The sequence below is a fragment of the Macrotis lagotis genome, chromosome 5 (genome assembly GCF_037893015.1).
Source record: "Macrotis lagotis isolate mMagLag1 chromosome 5, bilby.v1.9.chrom.fasta, whole genome shotgun sequence".
Lineage (NCBI taxonomy): Eukaryota > Metazoa > Chordata > Mammalia > Peramelemorphia > Peramelidae > Macrotis > Macrotis lagotis.
Genome location: NC_133662.1, coordinates 12868298 through 12878751, shown reverse-complemented (window position 1 = coordinate 12878751; position 10454 = coordinate 12868298). Strand labels below are relative to the sequence as shown.

Here is a 10454-nt window from a genome sequence, read left to right as displayed (position 1 = left end):
ATTCCCAAAAGAGTAATCATCACTTTTAAGAATTGAAATAAAAGAAAAATAACTATACTCAATGGTAGTAATCAGTCAGAATTGAGTCCTGAATATTGAATGCAGTATAGAAAGGAATTTTTAGTTCTGACAGAGCTTAGAAAAGAAGTTCTCAGTAATCTACTGTTTGATAAAACCAGCTATTGGGATAAAAACTCTCTCTTCCATTAAAAATTGTTGGGAAAATTGGAAGTTAGTATGGAAGAAACTTAGATTAGACCAATGCCTCACACCCTATACCAAGATAAATCAAAAATAGATACAGGATTTAGACATAAAAAACAATATTATAGGCAAATTAGAAGATGAAGGAGAAGTTTACCTGTCAGATTAATGGAAAGGGAAGCAGTTCATGACCAAGGAGGAGATCGAGAATATCATTAAAAACAAACTAGATAATTTTGATTACATTAAATTAAAAAGCTTTTGCACAGACAAAACCACTGTAACAAAGATCAAAATAAATGTAGTAAATTGGGAAACAATTTTTACAACTAGTGTTTCTGAAAAAGGCCTCATTTCTAAATTATACAGAGAACTGAGTCAAATTTTTCAAAAGAACAAGCCCATTCCCCAATTGACAAATGGTCAAAGGATTTGTAAAGCAATTTACAGATGAGGAAATCATAGCAATCCATAGTCATATGAAAAATTGCTCTAAATCATTACTTATTAGAGAAACACAAATTAAAGCATCTCTTGAGGTACCGCCTCATACCTCTCAGACTGGCCAATATGACCAGAAAGGACAATGATCAATATTGGAAGGAATGTGAGAAATCTGGGATGCTAATACATTGTTGGGGGAGATATGAAATCATCCAACCTTTCTGGAGAGCAATTTGGAATTATGCCCAAAGGGCAACAGAAATATGCATACCCTTTGATCCAGCAATACCACTACTGGGTCTACACCCGGAAGAGATTATGAAAAAGGGTAAAAACATCACTTGTATGAAAATATTCATAGCAACCTTGTTTGTGGTGGCAAAGAATTGGAAATTAAGTGAATGTCCTTCAGTTGGGGAATGGCTTAACAAACTGTGGTATATGTATGTCATGGAATACTATTGTTCTATTAGAAGCCAGGAGGGATGGGAGTTCAGGGAAGCCTGGAAGGATTTGCATGAACTGATGCTGAGTGAGATGAGCAGAACTAGAAAAACATACACCCTAACAACAACAACAATGGCAGTGATGATCAGCATTGATGGACTTGTTCATTCCACCAGTGAAACAATCAGGGACAATTTTGGGCTCTCTGTGATACAGAATACCATCTGTATCCAGAGAAAGAATCGTGGAGTTTGAAAAAAAGACCACAGACTATTACCTTTAATTTAGGGGGGGGGGGGGAAACTGTTATCTTATTATGTAATTTTGCTATGTTTTATACTTTATTTTTCTTCCTTAAAAATATGATTTCTCTCTCATCACATTCAATTTAGACTGCCTTCTGGGGAAGGGGGGCCCAGAGGGAAGCAAGATTAAGAGAAAAATTGTAAAACTCAAATAAAATCTTTCTTTAAAAAAAAGGAAAGAAAAGAAATTCTCAGTTATACTCAAACAAATCAATGCTGTTAAAAAATTACAAGGAAAAATAGTCACCTGGGGAAAAAATCTTTACACCAAATTTCTGGGCTAAAATCTTTGATACCAACAGTTAAGTTCAAGAGCCTAAGAGATGGGCAATGGATATGAACTGAAAATTTTTTTAAAAAGGCAAGGTAACAACTATATTAAAATGCTCCAAATCACAAGTAATAAAAGAAACTGAACCTAAAATAAATCTAAGGTTCTACCTCATACCTAGCAGATTAGCAATAAGGCAAAAAAGGAAAATGACTATTGTTGGAGAAAGCTCTGAGAGAAGTATGCTAATATGTGTCTGACTATCATCTAGTAAGAATTTGGAATTAGGTTCAAAGAGACACTCAACTGTGCATACTCTTTGAGTCATAGATACTTTTAATATAAAAAAATAATAAATAAGAAAATGAAAAATAAGAAAAATTTCAAAAAGCAAAGTACCCATAGGCCAAATTTTTTTATAATGCATTTTATTTTACAATGCCAAAGACCTAAAAACAATGAAGCAGTAGAGTGCTGAGCCTGGAGTAAGGAAAACTTCAGATCTAATTCAGTCTCCTAGTTGTATGACCTTGAGCACATCACATAATGAGTATTTCCAACATTGCTTCATTTGCAAAATGAAAATAATAACTGAGCCTATTTTCCAGCGTTGTTGTGAGGAACAAATGACAAAACATTTATAAAGTGCCTGGCTGGAAAATGCTTACTATTATTAAGATTATTATTAATTATTACTTCTTAAGAAATGAATAAAAACTTCTGGTCAAGATGGCAGAGAGAAGACAGGCAGAGTTCTAAAGTTTCCTGATCTTTTCCCATCTATGATATGAAACAAACCTCTTAACAGAAATCTGATCCACAAAACCCAGACAGAAAAGCCAGGAGAAAGAACATCTACCTCAGGATTTGTCTTCCTCAGCCATGGGCAAGTCCAGGCACAGAGGGCAGATCAGCTGTGGATCAGCCTGATTCGGGCTGGATTAGAGCCCCGGGAGCCTGAGGGAACAAATGCTAGACTTGCATGAGCAGCAGTGGGGCTAGACTGCTGGGGCTTGGGTCAACTAGGGAGCAGAGGCATTAGTGTTGGAGTTTATCAACAGGACTAGGGGAAGAGTTCCTGTGCAGGAGAGCTGCAGACACCATTCCTGGGCTCATCAGGGCTGAGGAAATCTGAGTCCATGCCTCCATTGCAGCTGAGGCATCTTTCCAGAACAAACACAATTACAGACTACTTCTGCCCCAGGCACAAGTGTATGAGCAGAACTACCAGCCCAGCTCACAATAGGGAGAGGGATGGCCTCACCCCAGGCTAGAGCCCCCCTTGATTGTAGGCAAAAGGATTTAAAAGCTTCAACAACTCCTTTCCGACTAAGGGAGTAAGCCTCAACCAAGGTCACAGATACTCCAGAGAAAGCAACCAGCACCTGCTACTGGCCAGCTGGAGAAACTGCACTCAGTGAGTAAAGCCTCTAGGAATCCCAATACCAAAACTCTGTGACCAGCCCTTCCCCAACTTAAGGTCTTAGCAAAATGAAGAAAGGTCAGCGGGAATGTGGACCCATAGAAAAATTCTTGGAAGGAAAAGACCCTAACTCAGAGAGACCTAGAACCTCTGAAGAGAATATGATCTGGTCTCCAGCATAGAAAGACATCCTTGGAGAAATAAAGAAGGAGTTTAAAAATCAATTGGAAAATTTGGGAGAGAAAATTAACACCTTGCAACTAGAAAACAAATTATTGGAAAATACAATTGGTCAAATACAAAATGAGACTAAATCTCACAGATCCTCAATTGAGTAAATGCAAAAAGAAAATAATTCTCTCAAAACTTCAATTGGTCAAATTGAAAGCTCTTTCAAAAGTAGAATTGACGGGCAGCTAGGTGGCACAGCAGATAGACCACTGGCCCTGAGTCAGGTGGACCTGAGTTCAAATCTGGCCTCAGACAATTAATAATTACCTAGCTGTGTGGCCTTGGGCAAACCACTTAACCCCATTGCATTGCAAAAAAATAAAAATAAAAATAAAGTGGAATTGACCAATTGGAAAAGGAGTTGCAAAAGGTAAATGAAGAAAACTCCTCCCTAAAAAAAATGGAGTCTGCAGAAACTAATGACTTCATGAGACAGCAAGAGCATGTTAAATCAAAAAATAGGAGAAAATAGAAGAAAATGTAAAATACCTCATCAGCAAAGCCACTGACTTAGAGAAATGGTCAAAGAGGGGCAACCTGAAAATTATTGGACTTCCTGAAAACATTGATGAGAAAAAAAGACTGGACTTAATATTGCAGAATCTAGTGGTGGAAAATTGCCCTGATTTCATGGAACTGGAGGGCAAAGTAGTTATTGAAAGAACACATCTATCCCCTCCAGAAAGAAATCCAAAACTGAAAATACCAAGGAATGCTGTGGCCAAATTCCAGAACTATCAGATAAAAGAGAAAATCCTGCAAGCAGCCAGAAACAATTTAAATACCAAGGAGCCACAGTAAGGTTTACACAGGACCTGGATACATCAACATTAATGGATCAAAGGGCCTGGAACAAGATATTCCAAAGAGCAAGGGAGCTTGAAATGCAGCCAAGAATCCACTATCCAGCACAGCTGAGCCTTCTTTTTAAGGAGAAAAGATGGACATTTAATGAAATGCAAGAGTTCCAAAAATTCCTGATGAAAAGACCAGAGCTGAATAGAAAATTTGGACATCAAGCAGGAGGTTCAAGAGACACATGAAAAGATTTAAAAAAATGGGGGTTTATAAATAAAAACTGCTATCCAATAAGTTGAAACTGGCTTTATCCCTACTTGGGAGAAAGGCTCTAATAATTCTCAGGAATTGTAACGCTATTAGATAGAATATATTTAGCTAGAAGTGATGGATACTCAGAAAGCTCTGTGACTCAGATAGAATGATTTTAAAAACATTACCTCCTTAAAAAGGGGTACAGGAAGGAGATGGGAGGAGGGAGGGGATACCATAAGTATTGGTAATAGAGGGGAAGAAGGGAGGAGATGAGAAACACCTAAATCTTCTTCTCATCAGACTTGGTTGAAAGTCAACTTACACACTTACTCAGTTAACTTAAAAAACATCTAAACTTTCAAGTATGAAAAGAGGAAAAGGGGAGGAGTGATGGAGAAAGAGAAGGGAAGGAAAAAAGGAGAACTACAAAAAGGAAGGGAAGGGAAAAGGGGAAAAAGAGAAAGGGGAAAGAAAGGGGAGGGGTGGATATAGGAGGGCAAACACACTGAAGGGGGTGGTATTCAGAAACAAAATACTGTGGAATATGGATAAAGAGGGGGAAAAGGGGAAAAATACAAACAGAGCAAAGATAGCATGGTGGGCAATAAAGAATTAGTAATTATAACTGAATGTGAATGAGATGAACTGTCCCTTAAAATGTAAGCGAATAGCAGACTGGATTAAAAAGCAGAATCCTACAATATGCTGCTTACAAGAAACTAATTTGAAGTAGAGAGAGATACAAATAGAGTAAAGGTAAAAGGTTGGAACAAAATATATTTTGCTTCAGCTGAAGTGAAAAAAGCAGTTGTAGCAATCCTTATCTCAGACAAAGCAGCTGCAAAAATAGATAGATTAAAAGAGATAAGGAAGGAAACTATGTCCTCCTAAAAGGTTCCAGAGACAATAAAGTGATTTCAATACTGAATAGATATGCACCCAATGGGATAGCATCCAAATTATTCGAGGAGAAGCTGAAAGAACTACATGAAGATATAGCACAACTCTACTAGTGGGAGACCTCAACCTCTTACTCTCAGACCTAGATAAACAGAATCATAAAATAAACAAGAAAGAAATTAAGGAGGGAAATAGATTGTTAGAAAAACTAGATATGGCAGACTTATGGCAGATATTGAATGGGGATAGAAAGTAATATACCTTTTTCTCTGCAGTACATGTCACTTATACAAAAATTGACCATGTACTAAGACATAAAAACCTACAGATCAACTGCAGAAGGCAGTAATACTGAATACATCTTTCTCAGGATCACAAAATAATAAAAGTCATATGCAATACAGGGTCAGGGAGATAGAGACTCAGAAACAATTGGAAATTTAATAACCTCATTTTAACGAATGAGTGGATCAAAAAATTATAGAAAAAATTAATCATTTTATTGTAGATAATGACAATAATGGAACAACATACCAAAAATTATGGGATTCACTCAAAGTGGCTGTCAGGGGGATATATATCTTTAAATGCTTACATGAATAAATTAAAGAAAGAGGAAATCAATGAATTAAATATGCAACTAAAAAAATTAGAGAAAAATCAAATTAAAAATCCCCAATTAATCCCAAATTAGAAATTCTAAAAATTAAAGGAGAAAATAATAAAAGCAAAAGCAAAAACAATTGAATTGATAAATAAAACCAAAAGTTGGTTTTATGAAAAAACAAATAAAATTGATAAACCTATGTTTAATTGGATTTAAAAAAAGAAAGAAGAAAACCAATTTGCTATTATCATAAATAAAAAAGGTGAACTCGCCACCAATGAGGAGGAAATTAAAGTAATAATTCGAAATTATTTTGCCCAACTCTATGCCAATAAATTTGACAATCTAAGTGAATTGGATAAATATTTACAAAAATATAAGTTGCCCAGGTTAAATGAAGAGGAGATTAAATACCTAAACAACCCCATCTCAGAAAAAGAAATTCAACAAGCCATCTTTGAACTCCCTAAGAAAAAATCTCCATGCCCTGATGGATTCACAAGTGAATTCTACCAAACATTTAAGGAACAATTGGTTCCAATTCCATATAAACTCTTTGGAAAAATAGGGGAAGATGGATCTCTGCTTAACTCTTTCTATGAACCCAATATGGTAGTGATACCTAAACCAGGAAGAGTTAAAAGAGAGAAAGAAAAATGATAGACTTATCTTCCTGATGAATATAGATGCCAAAATCTTAAATAAAATCTTAGTAAAATGATTACAAAAAGTTATCACTAGGATAATACATTTTGACCAAGTAGGATTCGTCCCAGGAATGCAGGGTTGTTTCAATATTAGGAAAACTGTTAGTATAATCAATTACATCAACAACAAACCTATCAGAAATTGTATGGTCATATCAGTAGATGCTGAAAAAAGCTTTTGACCAAATACAGCATGCATTCCAACTAAAAACACTAGAGAGAGTAGGAATAAATGGACAGTTACTTAGAATAATTAGTAGTATCTATCTGAAACCATCAACAAGCATTATATTCAGTGTGGAGAGGCTAGAGGTATTCCCAATAAGATCAGGGGTGAAACAAGGATGCCCATTATCACTACTACGATTCAATATCATCTTAGAAATGTTAGCTTCAGCAATTAGAGAAGAAAAAGAAATTGAAGGAATTAGAATTGGGAAAGAAGAGACAAAACTCTTGAACTCTTTGCATATGACATGATGGTCTACCTAGAAAATCCCAAGAAATCATCCAAAAAACTACTGGAAACAATTAGCAATTTTAGCAGGATATAAAATAAACCCTCATAAATGCTCAAATTTTCTATATATGACTAGCAAGGTACAGCAGGAAGAGCTAGAAAGAGAAATCCCATTCAAAGTATCCTCAGACAATATAAAATACCTGGGAGTCTATTTGCCAAGACAGACTCAGAAACTTACTGAAAACAATTATAAAACACTAAATAAATTTAATCAACCTTGATGGACATGCTTATTTCATCAGTGCAACAATCAGGGACAATTTGTGGCTGTCTGCGATGAAGAATACCATCTGTATCCAGATAAGGAGATGTGGAGTTTGAACAAAGTTCAAGGACTATTCCCTTTAATTTAGTAAAATAAAAACTGCTATCTTATTGTCTGATCTTGTTATCTCTTATACTTTATATTTCCTCCTTAAGGACATTATACAACATGGAAACAATGTAAAGACTGACAAATTGCTTTCTGTGGCAGGGTGGAGGAAGGAGTTAAGATTGGGGGGAAAAATGTAAAACTCAAAGTAAATAAAATCTTTAATAAAAAAAAAAGAAATGAGTCAAAGTGATTGATTCAGAGAAACCTGCGAAGACCTGTATAATCTGATAGACAGTGAAGTTAGTAGAACCAGAAAGAATTTATTACAATAGCTGCAAAAGTGTAAAGAGAAACAGCTACAAAAGATTTAAGGCCTATGATTACCACAATGCCTGGAGATTTAGTGGAAGATAACCATATGGAATAGAAAGAAGAAAAGATTGCCAATGAATCATTAAAACTAAACAGAAGTGAGAAAAGAAGGTCCTAAGGGGAGAAAGACTAATGGGTAGTGCTAGAACTATGATGTCAAATTTGAATAATACTTTAAAAAACTAATAATCTGTAAATAGTGGCTGAAAAGCAATCAAACACTACAAAATTTTACCTTCCTTTTTTAATTTCTTCATGAAGTTGTTATATTGGTTGATATTTATCAATTTCAAAAAAAAACAATACCCAAAGAGGCATTCTAAACACACTTTTTATGTGGGTTTTTTTTGCAAGACAGTGGGGTTAAGTGGCTTGCCCAAGGCCACACAGCAAGGTAATTATTAAGTGTCTGAGGTCAGATTTGAACTCAGGTACTCTTGACTCCAGGGCCAGTGGTCTATCATCTGATTGTGTTTTTTGAAAATGTAAACATTCAATTCCAAAGAAATGATCTATCTGCCTATTCATCTATCTGTCTTATTGCATCATTTTGATATCTCTTACCTAGTCAAAGTTATTTGGAATATCCGATATCCAGCTATAAAGGAAGCCAGCCTTGAAAGACTCTGTTTTCCTGAACCACCAACACCTACAAGCAGGGCATTTCCACATGATGTCCGGATTATACGTGAGATCTATGTTGAAGCAATATAATAATTCATTTGAAGATATATTAAAGGGACTAAAACATCTTCACACCAAAATGGCGAGTGATTTAGATGTACACTATTATAATTTGTTTTGAGAATATTAAAATACCACTAAATACTCCTTTTCAAACAACAAAAATTTAAATACTTTTCCTACCCCTTTCCTACCTCTCCCTCTTCAAAGAAATTTTAAAAACCCTACTTTTCAATAATATTAAGCTTAATTTTGCTGAGATAAATAGTTTCATGGCCTATGATTATGGGATTATTAATCCAAGTTAATGGATGGGAACCAAGAGGTATAAATTTAAATTTCACATAATACAAACCTTTTCATAAGCAGAAGACTGGGGTTTCAAACCCAGGTTTTCTGAATCAAAAGCCAGTGCTCTTTCTATATACTAAGTCTACTAGTATGATAAAGTTGGGCTTTAGCAGCTGCAACTCACAAGCAAAGTTTATTTGGATCAGCATGCAGCTCCCAGTGAGTGAGAAGATTAACTGCAATACCATAAGAGCTTGGATTTTTTATCATAGACAACAGATAGTTAAAATTCTGTGCCCTTTCAAAGCAAACTGTTAAACCTGGTGACCTAGTCATGCTGACCTTGTGAAGAATAGATAATAGAAAAAGCTTTTCTTTCATTCATAAGAAACTTCATCTATATTAGAGATAACTAACCATCTGTGCCTCGGAAAAAAAAGGGGGATCTTTGGGGGGAAACTGAGGACTCAAACATGGGTACAAGATGACTTCAGCCTGGGAAAGCACTGTCCCTTATCTATGGGACTCAATATGAGAAGGCCTTGGACAGAGCCTCCGTGATTGCCCTCCTCCCTTTCCTCTGAACTCCAACCTTGGCAACTTCACAAGTGGAAAAGTCCTGAGTCTATGAGTACCTGCTTGACATCAAAAATACACTTTTCTCCCCTTCCATAGGGAATCAGTTAGGTGATCCACCTTTTGACTCCAATTATTTTCTAAGTATTAATGACTAAGCTTTTTGACTCTTTTTGACAGAGATGGTTCCTTATGTGAGATTCTTTCATTGCTTCCAAATCAGGAATCTCAGAGCTCTGGGACACTTCCAGATTTTCTTGGGATTTTCCAAGACACTAGCTTAAAAAGCAACAAGATAATCAGGTATTCAATGACCCTGAATGTTAGTGTGCATCCCATTCTTTACATTCCTGCTTCTTCTTCCCCAACTCATTCCTTGGCAGTGATTCAATTTTCAGTTCACAGCATTCTTTTGTCTATGTATTTTAATTGTCCAAATGTAGCAGCTGGAATGTTGGGGTCACCAATTAAAGATAGAAATTGAGGGTTACTGAAAGATCATTGAATTCATATGCTTCCTGGAGTTTTAAAACTGCTCAGGATTTATTACAAAGTAAACCTGTTAAAACTTTTCCCCCTCCCAGAGGGTAAACAAGTACTTTAGGAAAGGGTGAATACAAAAGCCTAGGCAACATTGTTTGGGAGACAGCAATAGAGAGAGAGAGACAAAGGCAGACAAAGAGACACCCAGAAAGAGAGAGGCTGGGAATGAGAAGAGAGGATACAAATTTTACATTTAACAATGAAACAATAGAGATCAATTTACATTTCAAGAACAAATAGCCTTCTACCCTTTAACAAAATTTAAGAGCATTAAAGATTATTTTCCACATCTATTTGTTTTTCTTTGGTGTTTATGCAAGGCAATTGGTTTAAGTGGCTTGCCCAAGGCCACACAGCTAGGTAATTATTAGGTGTCTGAGATTAAATTTGAACTCAGGTCCCTCCTGACTCCAGGGCCCATACTCTATCCACTGTGTCACCTGGCTACCCCTATTTTCTACATTTATAATTCTCTGTATCACCTATTCCTACTCCTTTTCCATCTTAGATTTCCCAGGCAACCCAACCTGGCCTTTGATCATAGTGACTTATGTTTT

At 35.9% G+C, this 10454-nt stretch overlaps 1 protein-coding gene across 1 annotated transcript in view; it reads right to left on the bottom strand.

Moving 5' to 3' along the window:
• The window catches only part of LOC141523566 (dynein axonemal heavy chain 8), a 412522-nt gene that overhangs the window by 144319 nt on the left and 257749 nt on the right, over nt 1-10454 (bottom strand). Inside the window, exon 62 of the mRNA XM_074236848.1 lies at nt 8368-8498. Coding sequence (XP_074092949.1) covers nt 8368-8498 — 131 coding nt within the window. The remainder of the gene's footprint in view (nt 1-8367; nt 8499-10454) is intronic.